Source organism: Castor canadensis, chromosome 4 (genome assembly GCF_047511655.1).
Source record: "Castor canadensis chromosome 4, mCasCan1.hap1v2, whole genome shotgun sequence".
Taxonomy (NCBI): Eukaryota; Metazoa; Chordata; class Mammalia; order Rodentia; family Castoridae; genus Castor; species Castor canadensis.
In genome coordinates, this window is record NC_133389.1 from 88,430,770 (window position 1) to 88,452,394 (window position 21,625).

A 21,625-nucleotide genomic window follows, 5' to 3' on the forward strand; every position below is an offset into this window, starting at 1 on the left:
ACACTAAATCAACAAGATAGATTCTACTGTAGAGCTGCTTTCTTCATCTGCTGTTGGGTGTAATATTTATCGTTAGATAAAAATCTCAGGAACACGCAAGAAGTACTAACTAAACCATATCTCCACTTCTTAACTTTCGCCTTAACTAGATGGACTTTTTGCTGTGAACAACCACCACTACTGCCATTTTTATGAAGAAAAATTCCAAGCTTAGATTATCTCTCAAGTCATGTCTATACATAATAGCCCTCCTAGTGCCTTTTCTGTTATTTTAAAATGCTTCTAAACTCAAGAAAGAATATTTATTCATCTTAATGCAGTGCTTGAAACACAGTAGGCAGTCAATTCTTTACACAATTTCTATTCCTGTTCCTTTTTTACTGTTCTCATGACCACTAAATTAATAAAATCCTTAATTCAAATAGATTTTATTTTAGATCTCAAGTTTCAAAAGCATCAGTTAAAACTGGGTCATGGCACGGAGAACATCTACAACAATCACAGACTTTGACCTATTTTTGTTAAGATTCTATCAAGACCAAGATAATTTATAATAAAAGTTCTAAAATACAAATTATGTAAAAGATGATGAACATTTATACTGTGTTGAGGATTTATCAAAAAGTAGCAGAAATTTCATTTCACTGAAATCTAAACCCAGAACTTGAGCAGATGTAAAAATTCTTGCTAAAGGTTAATTTCTATGTTAGAAAAAAATCCAAAGAAAAACAAAGTATTTACTTTCAGGGTTTCTTGTGAAAGTTCCATAGAACAACTCTGTCCTTGTCCAACTGTATGTACCAAGTGCTATTACACTGAATTTTATTCTTAGGCACAGGACTCCACATGAATGGAAGAATGTTTTACTCTCAGAGTTCGCATTTATTTCAAGTTGTATGTACTCTAGCTAATGTATTTAGTGTTCATTGCCCTGAGGTGGGAATCTGGGTGCTAACAATTAATGGAGAGGGCTATACAAGGTACTGGTGCCTACTGATTAGGAACAACAAAAGATCAGGGTAGAAGTCAAAGTTGGACTGGTTAGAAAAAAAACAAAGTGGGGAAAACACTGAACCTTATTACTCATAGATTAGCCCAGTACAAGAGGAAAAACAACATTCTTTACAATACTACAAATAAGCTTTCTTTATAATGGCATTATCATTTCCTCAATGACTTTACAAATATTCTGGCCACCATCTTCGGGATTACCTGAAAGAAGGGTTTCACTTATATAGATAAATGCTCTAGAAATCCTCTGCAGAAAGCAATAATAAAGAGCACAATGGCTTATTATCCCTATATTTCATATAATTTCTAGACATCTCTAGAAATAACTGCAAGAGCAGTCATTCCGACTCTTGGGAAACTGAGTAGACAACTACCTTCTCTTAGAAAAGAGAACACATAAGAAGATGGTGACTACTTTCAGTTGCTATAAGCTGAAGAAATTGTATACAATTACAAGAAAGAATCTGAAAACAAGAGTACTGCTTCAAGCATATTATAGCTTACTCCTCTAAAAGCAGAACAAAAGGGTAACAGGAAATACACAAAAAAGGGCTGGGTTTTCCAATAATATGTTTCCTAATAGCATGTAACGATAGAAAATAAGATGGGTTAGAATGGGGGAGGAAATCTTTTTTTTTTACTATCTACTCTTTGGTGCTGTTTTCAATAGTTTCCTATAATGTTCATGAAACATTTTTTCAAGTAAAAAAAAAAAATCACTGGCACTAGTGAGGCTACAGCTAGCTCTAAAAGATAGTGGGCCTTCCTCATATTCAAAGAATTCAGATTTACATACATTACTAATAGAAATTTAAATATACAGATTTAATGTAAATAAAAACTACTGTTTGTTCTCACCCTCACATTTTTTTTTGCTATAATAAATAACAAAACACTTTAATGTTCTTTAGGAAAACAGTATTCTTAATTCTATGTGTTTATGAATAATGGTGTTCAAGCGCTCAATGACATTGCTGCTTATATTCTAAAAAGACTACAAAACACATCCCATTATACCCTTCTATAAATAACTGGTAAAACTTTATGTCCACAAAAATTTTTCTACCATATACATGACAGACGTTTCAGTGAATTCCACTATCTCAACAAAAACATAAATCATATCAAGTGAATAACTACCACGTTGAACTACACTACTTAAAAAAAAAAACATTAGAAAAGGTAATTCAATTTTAATTTATTTTCATCACTGTTTCTTCATTATCCAGATACTTTTAAATGCAAAGAAAATTAACTTTCCATGACATGTCAGGGACTGGCACTAAAAAAAAAAAAATTCAGGCTGCAAATGAGTTACACAAATGAAAGTATCAAATGGAGATCCAGTTATCAAAATGAAAGCACTCAACATATTAAAAGTTCAGAATTATGTTACAGAGGACATAAAAAAGTGAGTATGCTAACCAACTGTTGTGATTTTAAAGAACTACTGCAGAGGTTTGAAGAAAATAGATTTATTAAAGAGATTAAAGAGCCTGAAACAAGTATTAAAAAGAAATTTGTGCCTTTATTAGAATGGTGTTAGGCTTTAATTATACCAATTTTGGTAATCAAATTATTATTTGTTTTTTAAATAAGAAATGCACTACAGAACTGCAACACTGCTCCAACAGACTTGTCTTTACTTTTCTTTTAAAGCAAGAAATAGAATGCGAGTAATCAGAAAGCACTAGCAGGCATCAGTTAATCCAAGATACTAGCTTCTTAGTTCCAAAGCACTTGCAAAGAAAACCACTGGTGGGCAGTAAGGGAGAGGGGAATGGAAGCAATTCATAATAACTGGAATCCCATGAGTGTGTATGCCAAGTCTCATGAGGCTACTTTTAAAATTTATTCTTTACTTGGTCACATTTTTTCCTCAAATACTACAGTTTCTCTTTGACATTTTTTTCCTCAAAGTATAAAAAGTATGAAATATAAACAAGCTCTTGCATTGCACACTTGGAAGTGTACAATTCAAGCATTATAGAGCTATCTACATACCGATAAATCCCATCAAATCTTGGATAATTCAATAATATACAAAATATCAGGGCACAGAAAGAACTAAAACCCACTTCTTTTTGTTGCACATAAGATTCAAATATTCAATCTAAAGAAAAACACTTAATCATTTTGGCTCTCTTCTACATCTGCATGTTGATACATTTATTAAAATATTCCTGTATAATCATGTTTGGTCTTACTATTCAAGTCAGGTTTAAAACCTTAAAACCAGCCATCCAGACAAAACAGGTAATCAGGAAGATTATCTCTTTTCCATCTCCCTAACCCCAATAACTATGAAGTCAATTTTATGACATGACTCCGAACACTGGGTTGTGACGACAAATGCTAGGTCCAATTTCTTCATAATCCTTTTTGGTGTGGCATACTTGGTAGAACTCAGGCTGAAAGCAAAACAAAAAAAATGTATTTTTGTAAAGATCAAAACTGGCCATTTTCAGCATTTAAAATAGATGCTTTAAAATAATGTTAAATCTAATATGTTTATTAGTTCCATCCAAAGTACTTAAAGAAAGATTAGAAACTCTAGAAATCACACTGTATAATCAACTACATATCTGAATTGAAAAAGGGCATTTGACTCATGTCCATCCTTTCTCACACCTGCTCCTCCTAGGGTTTTGAGATTTTGAGAAACAGAAGGTTGATTCTCAAACATCCAATCTGTTCTGCTGAGGTTTCCCCACACTATACATTGAACCAATAATCTAAAGAAGCAGGTAGCTTAAGGTATACATAAACTATTCTTAGTCATGCCATCAAAATTTCAAGATCATCTGCCTCTCTCTCGAGGCATGATAAAAACAAACTATTACATACTTTGAGTTACCACATTCTCAAAAGACAAAACTATAAATTCAACTAGGTAATATGGCACAACTGAAAAGGACTAAAATTAAAGTTGAAAATAACTTTGATTTTTATTCTAAAGTTGTATGGTTATTTAATAATTCACATAAAAGCCCCTTCATTTTAATATTCCATGCACTATTAGGACAAGCACCAGTATCTACTAGGCTAATGATATTAGAACACCTTTTCTGGCACCTTTAAAGATGTTTTGATTTGGGGACATTACTCATAGAACCATTTTCCTTATTTAGTTTAACATTGTACTTTCTTTTCAATGAAATGTATCTTTTACCTTAATGTTTTTAAGTAATTGTAAAGACAAAGCAACAACTTTCTAGTGACTATTATTACTACATGTTTAAAAGAATTTTCCCTGCACATAAAATTTAAAATACAGTTGCACATCAAATTAAATATAAGAAACTACATACATATGTACAAAATTTCTAAAGTTTCCTATGCTATATTTAGATAAAATTTAAAGGAATTTGCTGTGTGCTTCTGCAACCTTTGGATTTTTCCATGTAAAAATAAATATGCAGAAATTTGTAAGTGAGCTTCATCATACTTACCGTGGAAGCCAGCATGGATCCTCCAAACCAAACTGCATATCGCTGCATATGGTGTGTAATAACTTGTACATCAATAGGTTTTGGCTAAAAAAAAAAACACAGTAAGACCATTTCAATAGTAAATGCAAATAACTATTTCTATATCATTTAAACTTAAATGTACAGACAAATAATACTTATACTAAATTCATGTGATATAAACCAGAACAGAAATTAGTTAGCTACAGACAAGCGGGGCTGGGAACACAGGGAAATAATCTGGATGGAATTGATGGAGAAGTAACAGTTTGGCCAGCTGCCAGTGGCTCACATCTGTAATCCTAGCTACGTGGGGGCTGAGATTGGGACGAATGCAGGTTGCGGTTCCTGGGCAGGTCAGCCTGGGCAAATAGTTCCCACAACCCCATCTCCAAAGTAACCAGAGCAAAAATATCCAGAGGTTTGGCCCAAGTGGTAGAGCACCTGCTTTGGAAGTGCAGAGCTCTGAACTCAAACCTCAGTCCTATCAAAAAAGAAATTAACAATATGCGTTTTACACAGTTCTTTACAACTTGTTAGATATTTTGTAAAGCACAAGAAGAGAGGCATTCAGAGGTTCCAAAAATAAAGTTAAATATTTACATGGAAATGCTACTTTACTCTGATTTGACCTTGTAAATTGCATACAAATACTGAATTATCACACTGTATTCTGTGAGTGTCAAAAAGAAATTTTAAAAATAAAATTAAATACATATATACACCTTTAAAAGGAAGGGGCATGCGGGCATGTGGGGTTAAAAACTACAATAGAAGCAAATTAAATTGTTTTAAACAAAAAAACAGAACTACAGTATAGTGAAGGAAAGGACAACCCAAGTAACTTGTGAGTTCTGTATTTTCACCCTATACCTGAGCGATAAAAACTAAGCAATACTCAACTCTACTCAGTAGGCCCATGTTTCAAAGTGACATGGATTAACAATTTGGAAGCTACTGTATACATATTCCCCATATAAGCAAAGATAAATGTATTGTGGAACATATCTAATGTCCAAAACTTCATTTAGTACTCTCCACTAAAAAGAGTGTCTTGGAGAAAAACAAAATGGGCTGATTTCAGAGTCAGAAACAGAAAAATATAAAATCAGTCTGAAATATCTTAAAAATACACAAAGATTGATGAGGCTGCATCAAAAGTACCTAAAAGCCACTTGAATGGTTCCCACTGGCCAAAACAGGAAAGTGGAGCATCAGAAGTAATGGTACTAATAATACTTTGATATAGCCAAAAACTAAGAAATCAGATATTCGTAACTACAGTCATGAAAACTGGCAGAAACAACTTTAACCAAGTGATCAGAGAATAGGAGTCTGATGATCTGATACAGGCACTAAAAATGACATGTCACTTTTGTGTATTACTGCCAAAGTGCATAAACTGAATCTAATCATGGGAAAACATCAGAAAACTCAAATTAAGGACCAATCTACAAAATAAATAGTCTGTATTTTTACAAAGAGCAAGACCAAGAAATACAACAAACACTGTGCAACTATTGCATATTGGATGGGGACAATAATTAAATAGAACATGTGATCCTACGTTGGATCCTAAACCAAAAAACATTTATTTTATTTTCCTTTTGCTATAAAAGTACAGTAGCACAACAACTGGCGAAATATGGCTCAGGTTAAGACCGTGTTGCATAATCAATGTGATTCGTATGATTCTCAGTACAGACAATTTAAAACTATGCTTAAAAACCCATCAGCCTTTTTTATATTACTAAGTGCACTGGTATTGGGGGTGCTGGGTGGCTGAATGGTTGGTTGGTTGAGAATGGGGGGAAATAAAACAGCTAAAAAATGTATTTACATGAGCAAACTGCCTATTATGTGAAGCCATGTTATTACATGACCAAGCTCAAAACTTATAACACTCTAAAGGAAAGGTTTATGTAAGATAATCCAAAGTTTAGGTGCTGAAAACTGTCAGCTGTTATTTTCAATAAGCAACAAGCTCCAGTGTTATATTTTACTTTAAAGTACTTTTTAATGGTTGTGGTACTCTCAGAATGAGTCTTCATTCTTGTTACTCTCCCAAGTACAAAGAAATATGTTTTATTTAGCAACTTAATCTCTGAATCAATGTTTTGCTTCATTCAATATTTAACAAAGATGACACCAAAAAAATTGAGAATTTGTCTCATACATATAGAAAGCAAATATCTGAGAACTAATTTTCATTTTCTCACAGCTAGCCTGAAGGTCTAGCACTTGTAACATAAAGGTTACTTGGATGAACCACTGATTTGATGGCACATTACAAGAAGGGCTGGAGTCAGCTTGTAAAAGCAATCTTAACCACTCAAATCACCATTTCTTTTAACCCTAGCTTTATTTTTCTGCTACAAAGCATTTAAAATTTTACACATCCATAATGAATTTTCTTGCTGGAGTATGTAAAGAAATCCCCTAATTATCTGTGAGAAATGTTACAAAATTTTTTCTCACAACTATCACTAAGAATATTTTCTAGAAATGCTGAGATTATCCTAAAACAAGCAATTACCCACAATACTATGGACATACATCTATAACATTAACCACTTTCCATTAGAATATCTGGTATGTTCCTCTTATTTTCCAAAGTAAGAGCAAAAAGTGACAAACATTTCTCATCCCCACTGCAATAATCAAGACAGCCTCAATTTTCCCAGCAATAATTCAGAAAACTAACCTTTAATCTACCGCCACTCAATTCCTCACTTAACTTCAGCCTGGCATCCACAGTTCTTTTCAAATCTCTTTGCAAGCGACGTCCAAAGTCCCTGAACATGGTTGAACCTCCAGAGAGGACAATATTCTATATTGGTGAAGAAAAATAAGTAAGTTGACTTGTATTTAGAAAGAAAAAAAAACTACAAATAAGCAATACTAAAATTCAACTATTCTGTAATGATACTGCAATTAATATTAAACAATGGCCAGAAAATCGTTTTAAAAAATATGACCGTAAATGGATGGAATTGGAGAACATCATTCTGAGTGAAGTTAGCCTGGCCCAAAAGACCAAAAATCGTGTGTTCTCCCTTATATGTGGACATTAGATCAAGGGCAAACAATAAGGGTATTGGACTTTGAGCACATGATAAAAGCGAGAGCACACAAGGGAGGGGTGAGGATAGGTAAGACACCTAAAAAATTAGCTAGCATTTGTTGCCCTTAACGCAGAGAAACTAAAGCAGATACCTTAAATGCAACTGAGGCCAATAGGAAAAGGGGAACAGGTACTAGAGAAAAGGTTTGATCAAAAAGAATTAACATAGAAGGTAACACACACGCACAGGAAATTAATGTGAGTCAATTCCCTGTCTGGCTATCCTTATCTCGACTAGCAAAAACCCATGTTCCTTCCTATTATAGCTTATACTCTCTCTTCAACAAAATTAGAGATAAGGACAAAATAGTTTCTGCTGGGTATTGAGGGGGTGGGGGGGAGAGGGAGGAGGTGGAGTGGGTGGTAAGGGAGGGGGTGGGGGCAGGGGGGAGAAATGACCCAAGCTTGTATGCACATATGAATAATAAAACAAAAAATAAATAAAAAATATGACCGTGAATAACAATTTTTGCTGTTGTGTACTGACCTTGTAGAGAGGACGTCTGACATCAATAGGACAGTTCTGAATTACTTCATCTACAACTTCTGAGATAGGTTGTGTAAAGTCTGGATTAGCAAACTGAAAAATAAATTTGGATATACAAGAGAGATCTGATTACAACTGATTTAAATATCACAAGAATCAAAAGTTAAGGAAGTTTCTAATTCAGAAGCAAAAGGACTTTTAAAAACTGTAAATTCTGGTTTCTAACAGATTCAAATTAAAGCTTTTGAAACCAATTCCAGAAGATATTCAAATAAAATAAAGATGTTACATATCATTCTATAACTCAAAAACAGTGAACATAGAAGGCCATACAATATTTGGAGATGACAAAAAAAAAAAAAACCTAGCTAATTAGGAAAGTCTTCAGATTTTGGAAAACAATATGGCAATAGCTAATAATTTAAATGCATAATTCTACTTACTCCAAAAAAAATTAAAAAGATCTCTGAAGAAACTCCCACATGTGTACTTTGCATAAAGGATGAATGAGGAGATTCTTTATCTTCTTGTTTTAGTTGTACACCAGTGTCCTTTTTTTAGTCCATTTAAAGTCTCGTTTTTCTTATTATTGTTGGTGACTTTGCTATTTAAAATATTCCCCATGCATAATGCTGAAGGTTAGGATGTGTGTGTTATAGAGATAATGCCAGTTAAAACAGCTTTGTTCACACATGACTTGTAGTATTGTTGGCTGTTAGTTCAGTATTAATGAAAGAAAATTCATATACTTATGTATACATATGCCTTTAAAAAGGGGAGGAGAGGAAATAAAAAAGTATCTCTTCTTATTCGCAAAAAAAAAAAAAAAAACACCCAGGAATAGTGAAATAAAGTATAAACACAGTAGCCCAGATTTTTGCCATACCTGGAATTTTATTTCAAAAGTTTAAAACTCTGAATGGCTTTGAAATTTTATTTCTTAAAAAAAAAGAAAAAAAAGTCAAACTGCCAACTATAGTCCTCCTAAAACAGTTCTTTCTAGTGTTTGTGACAAACTCAGCAGTTCAAAAACCATTTTTTAAAACTCTTTCATAGATTTTATCCTCAGTGTCAAGTCTAAGCAATTCAGATGCCCATTCATCTAGACCTAATTTAAAAAGGAAAAAAAAAAAAAAAGCATCAAATAACAGGGAAATGCATAGGTATCTAAAATTATAGGAAAAAGAATCTTAAAATTCACTTGGAAAGTGACAGTTCATATAATGAAAAGAGAAAAAGAAGGACTAAAAAGTATATAGAACAAGAGAAGAAAAATACACCAAAGAAATTTGGTAAGTAGAAGTGGGGAAGCAGATGAACAAAACCTTGCCATTCTACAAAACACTTACCAAGTGAGCAGTGACATAAAACAAGTCAAGAACTTGCTTAGAAATTGAGGTGGAAGAAAGGCAAAGACCAAGACTAACTGAAAGTATTTCTGAGAGGCTGTTAAAATCTCAGTTCCTCTACAAACAAGCCCATCAAAGGAGAAAACTGGTTATGTCTGTACTCTAAAGAAAAGAATCCTGGACATTTATATATAGCTGAAAGTACTGAAAGCAGTGAGTGAGGGCTGTTAAGTGAAGGTATGAAAATTGCTGATCACATATACACACTAGCCCTCTTTCCAGTTGGCTGCCAACTTTTATCCCTCAGACAGGAGCCATCTCTGAGAATCTGAAAAGACTTAAGCACACGTGGGCATACCCTAAAGAAACCCATGTACAAAGTTCAGATCTCTAGAGAGGTCTCCAGCATCCCCTTCTTAAATGAGTGTCATACATAAGTCTACTATGAAATTTATAGGAACTAAAACCAAAAAACAGCAATCTGAAAGTTAATAAGCAAAAGAAAACTTAAAAAAAAGAAAAAAAACTCCAAAGAACCCTATGACTAATATGCTCAGAGAGCTAGAAGATCTGAAACCATTAAACAGGTACAATGTAGTTTAAAAAAGGGGGGAGGGTATTCAAAAGCAGGGGTTGCAGAAGCTCTTGAGAATTTAAATTGTTGCAATAAATGAAAGACTCAGTAAAGTTGAAGATATAAACTAGAGATTAGAAGAAAAAAAGACAAGAAACAGAATACATCAGAATGCTAGATGATAAAGGAAAGAATTTACAAGCATTTGCAGAAAAAAATAGGTCCTACACATACAAATCAGCAATGTTTACTTCAAGTCATGATTAAAAGCCATGAAGTGAGCTCGTAGAGTGGCTCAAGTGGTAGAGTACCAGCCTATTAAGCATGAGGACCTAAGTTCAAAACCCAGTACCCCAACCCTAAAAAGAGCCAAAAAGTGATGGCTTAAAAATGCTGAAGGAAAGTGTTTCAGACACATTAAGGTATCTTATGATTTTCATCTCCCAGGCACCTTTTTCAGGAACACTACTGGCAGATATCTCCACCCAAAAAAAACTGGAAAGGAAGAGAAAGACACAAGATATAGAAAAAAGGGAATCTTTGCCAAAAGTAATTCCTAGAATGATATGTGAAGAACTGTGGGAGCTCTATAAGGACTCCCTAGAATACAGAGTATAGGATAAGAATAGCTTTCATGGTTAACTACATGGAGCTCATACTTAAACAAACTTTGGTCATAAAATGTGAGTAATGAATTTTGACCTAACTGAACTTATAATGAAACTATGAGAGTATAAAGGAAATGCAAAGGTACTGTCTGTGGTGGGGACAGGAAAGAAAAGGCAGTCCTTTTCTACAGCTGGATGCCAATACAAAATGCCTACAACTAACTGAAAAACAAACTGAAGATGCAATATAACCAAGAAATTCATAATACAGATGCAATGAACAAAGAATCTCAACTAAGAAAGAGTTCAAAGTGGTTACCTCGAGAAACAGAAAATAGACAAAACATGAAAGGCACACATAAATAACTGATGTTTAAAAACTTCAGAAAAAGAAAAAATGGATTTCTTATAGAATAAATTATTTACAAGAAAAAAGTTAGAGCTGGGTGCTCATGGCTCACACTTGTAATCCTAGCTAATTGGGAGGCTGAGATCAGGAAGACCATCATTCAAGGACAGATCGGGCAAATAGTTCATGAGACCCCCTAGTTCCAAAATAACCAGAGCAAAATGGACTGGAAGTGTGGCTCAAAAGGTAGGGCACCTACTTTGCAAGTGTGAAGCCCTGAGTTCAAACCCCAGCCTCAGCAAAAAAGAAAAACAAATACAGAAAGAAATTATGGAGAGTTAAAAGCTTTAAAGCTTATTTAGAAATTTAAGTGCTGGAATATAGCTCTGTGGCAGAGTGCTTGCCTAGCACATGTGAAGCCCTGGGGTTCAAATGCTAGTAATACAAAATAAATTAATTAAATAATTTAATTAATTGATAAATAATTGGGCTGGCTGGGGATATAGCTCAGTGGTATAATGTTTACCTAGCATGCACAAGACCCTGGATTCTATCTCCAGCACTGAAAAAAATAATGAAATCTGTATATCAGGAAAAGGGAAAAAATAATGTCTGACACGTTATCAAGACAATTTTCATCCAGCAACTATCCTGTTCCTAAGCAATATGACACAATCAAAACATTTTATTTGCATATCAATGTTTCAAGGTTTTAAAGACAGCCAAGACATTCTTAGCCAAAAGTATTCCACTCGAACGCTTCCTCTTTTGTAATCTAGGTATCTTCTATCTTCCATGCTATCATCTATCTTAGGGTCATAATCCTATTCATCTAATTCCTGTCCACAACTCAAGGTTTTAATAATTTCCTCAACATTTAAACTACAACAAAAAAATTACTGGTCCTTAACTCAAGTGAGCTTTCATCCACTTTTACTTCATCTACTCACATACACATGGCCCCACAGGGAAATCTGTCCTAATTTTTAACCATATGTGATAATCACCCCACCCTCTTGAATGCCTAAAGAAAAGGTAAATAAATGTTCAAGGACAAAACAGAAGGCAAAGAAACAATGAACAATACATTTCAATCCTCTTTGGAGGAAAAAGGGGGACTGTTACATCCAAAGTGCTACCAGAGGGGTGGGTATATTAGTAAGAACTGAGTCAATTCAACTTGTAGAATGTTCCAAAGCATAAAAAAATTACACAAGTAAAAGTAAAGCAGGGCTTTAAAAAAGAAAAGGAAAAGGGGGAGAAGAAAACAGAGATACTGTTGAAACTACTTATAGAATGAGATTCTCAGGTTCTCTTCCAGACATTAAATAATCAAGCACTCAGTTTCAACCACAATGACTAAATGAATGAGAGCGAGAAAAGAGAAAAGAAAATAATGCAAATGAGAAAAAAAGGCAAAAGTTTAGGAAAAGCTCAGTTTTAAGAGAAAAAGAATGATACTACACCACTTGCCTCAAAAGTGAAAAACAATCAACAGGTATAATATAAAACTAATGACTTACCTACTAACAATAATCTAACATAAGGACAGGCTGAGGGAACAGTCTAGATAAAAATTAACTAGCCTAAAAGGAGTTTAAAATAACATTAGTGTATTAAGAACAGTAATACAAAACCTGGAGGTGATTACCAAAAGCAATAGCTAAGTAAAATACTCTGCAGAATACAAAGGGGTGAATTTGTACTCATTTGGTTATTATTCGTTTGCTACTAATTTACATGCCAATTCATCATGATCTCCAACCCCTGCCTGTATCCTTCATTACCCCTAGGTAATTCAACCTTCTAGCACTCCTTCTTCTATGCTCTAACACTTTAACCTTGGCCTTGACAAAACCTTTTGCTCCTTTCCCACACTGCCAAGAGAAAAGACATTATTATGTGACTAAAGTTTTGAGTACCTAACCTCACCACTGAGGGTAAAGAATGGGTGCCCCACTACTCTTAATATACACTCCACAGTCACCCTCTTAATTCTCCTAAACAGTGATTACCAAAGTCACTCTCTGTAATACCTCAATTGTAAGCTTAATCCCTTCTCCCGACATATCAGCTTTATTCCACTTTATGCACAGGGTGGGGAGAACTAGGATGATGAACTTGTTTAACTACCTACCTACTCCTCCTCTGCCCATCCAGTTCTACATGTTCCTGTACCCATATTACCAACCATATTAACCTCTCTTAAAAATTAAAACAATCCTTAGCCATATTTTTTGTTCCTTTTTTTTTTTTTTGCAGTGGCGGGGTTTGAACTCAGGGCTTCAAGCTTGCTAAGTAGGCACTCTAGCACTTGAGCCACATCACCAGCCCTTTTTGCTCTGGTTATTCTGGAAACAGAGTCTTTGCCTTTCTGTTAAACCCAGCCTTGACCAAGACCCTCCTATTTATACTTCCTACCATAACTGGGATGACAGGTGCATACTACCACACCCAGCTTTTTGTCTGTTGAGATAGTTTCTGGTGAACTTTTTTTGCCCAGACTGGCTTGGAATCACAATTTTCCAGATCTCATTCTGCTTAGCTGGGATGACAGGTGAGTGCCACTGCAACCAACTATTAGTTGAGATGGGGTCTTGCAAACTATTTGCTTGGGTTGGTCTTAAACCAAGATCCTGCAAAAATCAGCCTCTCAAGTAGCCAGGATTACAGGTGTGAGCCACCCCTACCAGCCTCGCTGCCTCTACCACACCATTTCATTGAAATTGCACCTCTAAAATCACCTGAATACTAAAAAACCCAGTATTTAGCATGTTTCCTCTAGTACTACTTCACTGCAGCAAATGGTACTATTCAATTTCCCTCCCTGAAACATTCACTTGTCTCAAATTTTTTTTACTATAATTCTGTCTGTAATTGCTAGTGTTCTTTGCAGGTCCCTATTACTCTGCCTGTGCACAAAATACTGTCTTCGCAGGAGCCTCACTCTTCACCTTCTTTCCATTTCACAGTCTTTCCTTGGCCCAGCTTTTTCTTTACACCACATAAGGTGATGACTTTCCCTCTCTATCCTCACTCCAGGACACTCACCCAAGTTCAAAACCCTGAGAACTTAAGTAAGTTTGTTGCTTTGTCTTGTTTTTTGAGAACAGGTTCTTACTATATAGCTCTGTACAGGCTCAAACTCAAGTTCCTTCTGCCTCAGCCAAATGACTGCTGGGATTAGGAGTATACATCAACCCAACTAAGTATCTGTTTTTGAACCTTTTAAGAAGATGCACAATAAACTCATCTGTTTCAACCTCGTCTAGTCCTCCTCAAGATTCTTAATTGTACTGAAATGAAATTCCAATCTATATAAAAAACTAAACCTATAAATAAAACTATTCAGAGTAAATAAATCTCCCTTGTTCTTTGAGCTCACTAAGAGCAAGATGCAATTTTTTCACTTTTAAATACATAATACTTAATCTGAGACCATCAAAATACATTTGCTAACTGAATAAAACACTGAAAAATGTTTTTAATGTTAAATAAGAATGGTAGGCATTCTTATACACTATCAGAATCTTTTATTATTAAAAGCACATTATTTCACTAATTTAATACAGCCCATGATGCTAATATTTCATAAAGATAGAGGACTGTTCTGCTATTAAACACTTTATGACAGTCAAAGATTCTTTATATAATGGTCATTTTAGACTAGAGGGTGTTTCTAGAGCCCTTCTCAAACTTTAAAGGATTATAAATTTTAAGGGCCCCCCTCTTCCCATGCTGTTCCATGATTTCCCCCATAAGCCATAAATAGTCAAGTGACAAAAGTTTCATTCTTCAAAATATATGAAAAATACTGACACTTCAGCAGCCTGTTTTAACAGAAGCAATTTTTTCCTAAAAAAAAGATGACTTACTAAAGGAAATTTCCAAGATTAATTCCCTCTGAATATCTTCTAATTGGTTTTCTGCTGAATGTTTCAAACTAATTGCATTTATTAAAAAAAAAAAAAAAAATGCTGCTTACCTCTGGATGAAAAAAGATTTCAGGTCCCAAAAATCTCTCATAACCAACATCAATGGAAAACTCTTTCTTTGAGATAGCATTGATTCCAGTATATTGCTTAATCCACTTTGACCCATCAGTGTCATACTTGTTAAATTCTTTTACTAAATCTGGGCAGACGTAACTATAGCGCTCCTTAAAAAGTAAACAAAGCAACAAAAGTAATTTTTTTAGTTTGTTTTAGGGAAAGTACAAAAGGGTGGTATATTATTAGTAAATGAGAATCAAATGTAAAAATGTTCACTAAAGAGTGTTCACAAAATTAGGAAATTATGGCAGAAATCCTCGTTGCAGTATGTGTAGTACAAATAAACAGCTCATTTATACATATTTTCTGACTTCATATGTGAACAGAATTAAGACGTGAAGGACTAAAGAGTCAATCTCTATTATTTTAATGTTATTTCCTAAAACCATTCATTAAAGTCACTCAATGTTTTCTATGTCAGTAGTAATGAATCTTGTATTCTAGAAAGGAAAAACCATAAAGTACACACAATGAAAAAATAAATAACAATTGATACAACCACACAAATTAATAGATCCTTAATATCTTCTCTGGAACATAACTGATTCTGATTTTAAGTAAGTGATCAAAGAAAAAAAAAAAAAGAATGAAAATATAAATTACTCTATTTTACTCTTATCTCCAAGGCTAAATTATTCCATATTTGGTCATGTGTCCTAAAAAAAAGTTTCCATCAAAAATATAATTTAGTGTGAAGCCCTGAATTCAAACCCAAGTCCCATCAAAAATTAAAAAAAAAACACTAAAAATATTATTCAAAAGAGGATTCTGTAATAAAATAATTACTTTTAATTAAAGATATAATCACAAAACTATGCCATTTGTTAGAGCATCCTTGTGTCTGTCTTCTCAAATGTGAAATATGAGACTATACAAAGGGTTAATAATCTTCAACAAGTCCTTGCAAAAAAAAAAAAAAAAAAACAGAGAAAACAAATATAATTCAGAGTAATGAGGGCTGGCAGAGTGGCTCAGTGCTAGGAGAGCCTTCCTAGCAAGCGGGAGACTCTGAGTTGAAACTTCATTGGTGCAAGAAAAAAAAGATTACAACCATTTACAAATGATGAACAAAAAAATTTCTGTTCTTTGCTTCTGAATTTTTGTTCATGTTACTGTTATGCACATGATTTTAATTCTTAACTAAGTTACACTTCTATCACCACTGTTTACCTTTACTGCCTTAGCAGTTTCCAGGGATTGTTCTGGAGGGATTCCTACTTCTCGGTCTCTCAGCAGTTGCTGAATAAAATATGTTATATCTCGTCCTGCGATTGGAATGTGTTTAATACAGCTGCCAATCACATACCCTTCGGCCTAGGTGAAGAGCAAAAAGGTGTCAAGTTTACTTTCAGCATCTTGAAATTATTACCTAAAAAATTAACCATTAAAGATCAACTTCTCAAGTGAGTTTTCTCAAAAATTGCTTTATCATCTTCATCTCTATTCCTAAAATGCACTTATACTGTATTTATCAAAGAATTTAGAATACTATATAGAAATTATAAAGAAAAATGGTTAGCAACTTAGATTTATTCTCCCATTGACAGTAGTATGTACTATGACTGAAGTGAGTAAACATTTAAATTTCAGAAGTATGAAATGGCTTAGATAGCAGACTTTATATCACATAAACATTATCTTTACATCTTTCATAATTTCAGGGGAAAAAATTTAAATTGTATTGTAAAAAAAACTTGATTTTAGCCCACGAAGTGGTACCTGTTCTCCTAATGGAGTACTCAATTCACAAGACTGAGACATTCCAACTACTACCACAATGACAAACCAACTACATTTTACAGAACTGATACATAAATTTAGTGGTATCACACAGAAGCTTAGCAAATAAGATAGATAGGAAGAATGACGGGGTTGGGCAGGGGGAGAGAGCGAGCTTGATAGAGGAGTGTATCATTTATCTGACTACTAGTCAGTATATTCATGTGAGGAAACCTTCAAGGCCAAAGAAATAACTTCTAGAAAGGAACCGAAGAACAAACTACAAAGCTCACACATGGTTAGAAATAGTTCATGTTCCCACTAGCCACAATAATATATATTCTCATTCATAGCACATCAAGCAGCCTTCAGAGTATTGTTGTAATCATAGGGACAAAAACCAGTGTAGACAATGTCTATTCTGGATCTGCTTAACAATTATTGAAAAGAATCCCTGGCAGGACTAAACTGATTCCTAGTAACTTAACTGTGTCCCAGGGAAAAAAAAAAGAAATGAAATATTTAAGGCTCCAAAACTCTAAGATGTAACAATGTGAAAATAAAGTACACATTTACAAATTAAAAGTATGCACGAAAGTGGGGAAAACACAAACTTTCAATGATAGCTATTGAAAAGCTAATTATAGCCTTTCAATAGAGTGAAAGGCTAATGATATAATTAGTAAACAATGTAAAAGAGCTAGTATATGCTCTTTATGATCAAGAAAGTCAAGGGAGAGATGAGCATGAGAAAGAAAAAAAGGGAAAACATAAGACTCAAATAGAACTTCTAAGGAGAAAAATATATGAAATAAAAAATACATTACATAAGATAACCATAAACTAGATAATGAAAAAATAATTTCAGGACATAGTAATAACTATCCAAGATAATATAGAAAAAAATTAGGAAAAACTGAATACAACATTAGACTGCATAGAGCTGAAGCCCTCTAATATATGGAGGAACAGAAGAAATAATGAAATTTTCCCAATATGAGTTAGGTACAATGGCACATGCCTGTCATCCCATCTACTTAGGAGGCTGAGCAACAAGAAGAATAGCACAGGAACAATTACTTTAGTTACTAAGAAAAAAAAAAGAGAGATGACAATTAAACTATGAAAACTACTAAATGAACAAGTGTTGGACACAATCTAGTAACCAAGATATTAAAATATACCCCAAAGGCTAAACAAAATGTGATATATCCATGGTGTAAAATGTTACTTGGCAATAAAATGAAATGGGGGGGGCGGGTAGAGAAGAGAAAGAAATAGTAGTTACTACTAAACAGGAGGGTAGAAAAAGTGGGACTAGAAATCTAATCCAAAGGTAGGCATTCTGAGAATGTTATCTTCAACAGTTTGCCTAATGAATTAAAAACAGGAATGAAAATATGAATAAAATTGAAAATGATTTCATTGCTTAAATGCTTTAAAAAGATAAAAGTTTATATATACATATATGTGTGTATCTTCCCCATATAATGATCAGTATCAGTATGAAAGCTACTTATCATTTTTAATCCATCAGGCATAATTAAAATTAAAAAAAAAAAAACCTAACTTGTCATTAACAACTGGAACCATAAAGACCTTGGTGGAAAAATGTTATTCTGACAAATAACCTAAATCTAATGGATTTTTCTTAATATGCTTTACTAAATACAAGCTATAAAACACAATCAGGCCAGGTGCCAGTAGCTCATGCCTGTCATCCTAGTTACTTGGGAGGCAGAGATCAGGATGATCATGGTTCGAACCCAACTCAGGCAAATAGTTTGGGACCCTATCTTGAAGAAAAAAAAAAAAAACCAAAAAAAAAAACCCCTTCACAAAAAATAGGGCTGGTGTAGTAGCTCAAGGGTGTAGGCCCTGAATTCAAGCTCCAGTACCACAAAAAAAATAAATAAATAAAGACATGAAAGTCATGGACGTTTATGTACTATACAGTTAACACACTATAGCAAAATTCCGGTAGTTACATGGTACAGTAAATCTATGCACCACTTTGAGATCAACTGGCACACACCCACGCCCACATAAAAACATATACAACTAACTGGAAAAGAGAATTCCATATTTAAGGAAAAACGTCATAATGTATTTCCATTCCAGAATTCCAGATACAAATTACAATTTTCCTAATCAAAGCATGAACCTACAACAAAAGAAATTATCTAAAATTTTAATAATTTTGAGCCAAATTACAAAAAAAAAACCGCAAGACATAATAAAAGTTTTAAAAAAGGTGGTATTAATTCACATAGTTTAACTTTTGTTACTTCAATTCTGCTTAGTGTTTTTAAATATCCTTACCACAGGAATGACATGAGTGACACCATCTCCGCTGTCTATTACTGTACCAGTCAATGTCCGTTCCCCTACTTGTCTTGAGGTCCAGGATGCAGCTAAGGCAAGAACAGCCTTGAACAAAAAGAAATAAGATGGGCAAAAAATAAAAACAAATAGTTACAAGAAAAAAATAGTATATGGAGTATTTATTCAATTTTAAATGTAGAATCTGTGGGGAAAAAACATACAAAATTAATTTTGCATTATGCAACAAAACTGCTTATATTTTAATAAGAGAAACTTATAGATTTGTTCTGCATATTTTTAAACTTTACAGATTTTAGGAGCATTTTTGTCCCAAAGCCAAAAACATAAAGAATAGAACATGAAATACTACAGTACTAAATTGCCAGAACTTAAAATATATTCACATGGGCTGGCCTGTAACAAACCACAAAAGTAAAAAGGACTCCCAACTACCAGAGTTAGTCAATAAGCAATCACCATTCTTTAAAACATCACATTCAATTTTTCAAATGCAACATGCATTTAGAACTATGAACAAGTTGTTTAACTGAAAAGGTCATTGAACACTTTGGAATACTATGACTTAATTAGGAGAAATCTTGGCATAGCCAATACAATACTACACAATTCTTTTCTAAAAAATTAACATGGTATATTTTTTTAATATCTACTTTTGGGGAGAGGGTGCAGTACTGGGGTCTGAATTCAGGGCCTCACATTTGCTAGACAGGTGCTCTACCACTTGGGGCACACTCCTAACCCCTCACAATTCACATTTTAAAATCGAACTTTTTACAATCCAAGACTCAAGCAATATATATGACTAACAACTAAAAATGAAGATAAGCAGGCTTTATTTACTTGCAATGTAATAGCTAAAAGGAACCTCAAAGGATATCTAGTCCACCTTCCTATTTTAAAAAACCATTTTAACACAATGACCACATAATCAACACAAACTAACAAACCTTGCAATGAAATTTTTCATCCTAACATTAGTAAAAAGAAAATTTAACATGTAGACTTCACTGTGAGATATCCTTCTTTAGATAAATTCAAAACTACTCATTACTGCAACTGGGAACTATCTTTTATAAATAGTTAAGATCCCCAACTAGAATAGGTTTATAATATTAGCACATTATGTTTTGGAAGTTTTACTGACTCCTGAACATCAAAGAAACAGAACACAGACCAAATGAATGTGTTAAAATATCGAGAAGCTGGGTGTGATGGTACACACCTCTAATCCAAGCACTCAGGAGGCTGAGGCAGGAGGACTTCAAGTTCAAAGCCAGTTTAAGCTACATATAGCAAGTTTCATGCCGTCTGGGTTACATGGCAAGATCTTGTCTCAGAAAAAAAACAAAGGCACTCAGAGACACTAAGGAAAAAAAAATCATTATAATATCAAATTATGGCTTCAGAAGAATGAGAAAAAACTCTTATTGTGCTCATACATGATATAAATGAAATTCTGTTAAATATATTGGACTTAAATATGAAGGTGAGAAGCAAAGATTCCCAAATAAAAATAGAGGAATTCCCTCTAACCTCTTGCTTTACTTAGATTCCAAGAACAAAAAAGGACCTCCAGTTCAAGATTGAATTCCTTTCCATAAAGCTCCTGATAAGGTATATCAACTTAAATATTTTTAGCAATAGTTTTAAAGGAAGCTCCATAAATTACAGGTTTTATTAAACATTAAAAAGTTTTTGTTGTCCAAGCTAAATAATTCCTCAAAATTATCATTTACTGGTACTGCCTACTCAGAAGTTATAAAAACTCAGTTTGATATAACAACCACCTAACTTTGAATAAGCTGCCTTTTCCTGCACCCCATCTTGTAAAAAATAGATACACAAGGCAGAGGGCATGGCTAGTAGTAGTACAACACTTGCCTAGCAAGCACAAGGTCCTGAGTTCAAACCCCAGTACAGACAGAAAGAAAAAATGAATATTTCAGATATTTATGATATGCAAGATACAGAAGAACACAATAAATGGATGGTCAAATATAGCTATAGATAAGTCTACGAAAACAGATTATGATAAAAGGACAAAAAAAAAGTTTCAAAAATAAATGAATTTTAAACATCTGCAGATAGAATAAGTATCGGATAAATATTACTTTCCTGCCAGGTGCCTGTGGCTCATGCCTACAATGCTAACTACTTGGGAGGAAGAGATCAGGAGGATCATGGTTCAAGCCCAGCCTAGGCAAATAGATTAGGAAACTCCATCTTGAAAATACTCAACACACAAAAGAAAAGGCAGCTGACAGAGCGACTCAAGCAGCAAAGTGCCTGCCTAGCAAGCGCAAGGCCCTGAGTTCAAGTAAGAAAACAGTTTCCTTATTTCTGTCCTATGGAAGCCTTTCAAATATTCAAAGACCAATAACTTACTTTTGTTGACAACTGCCTTTTTCTGGCTAAATATCTCCCTTTCCTATAATATTTATCAATTCACTAAAGAACTGATATGCTTTTAAGTTATGCTTAAGTCCTCATTTAAAGAAAAAAGAGCAAAATGATATATTCTAGGAGCAAATTAAAC

The 21,625-nt window shown here is 33.8% G+C and overlaps 1 protein-coding gene across 1 annotated transcript in view; it reads right to left on the minus strand.

Moving 5' to 3' along the window:
- Positions 1-2,194: 2,194 nt before the first annotated feature.
- Actr3 (actin related protein 3) overlaps positions 2,195-21,625 on the minus strand; it is a 51,434-nt gene continuing 32,003 nt past the window's right edge. The window contains exons 6-12 of the mRNA XM_074070587.1: positions 19,066-19,173; positions 16,195-16,338; positions 14,958-15,131; positions 8,093-8,185; positions 7,186-7,311; positions 4,464-4,547; positions 2,195-3,422 (exon numbers count right to left, since the gene is read on the minus strand). Coding sequence (XP_073926688.1) covers positions 3,327-3,422; positions 4,464-4,547; positions 7,186-7,311; positions 8,093-8,185; positions 14,958-15,131; positions 16,195-16,338; positions 19,066-19,173 — 825 coding nt within the window. The 3' untranslated portion in view covers positions 2,195-3,326. The remainder of the gene's footprint in view (positions 3,423-4,463; positions 4,548-7,185; positions 7,312-8,092; positions 8,186-14,957; positions 15,132-16,194; positions 16,339-19,065; positions 19,174-21,625) is intronic.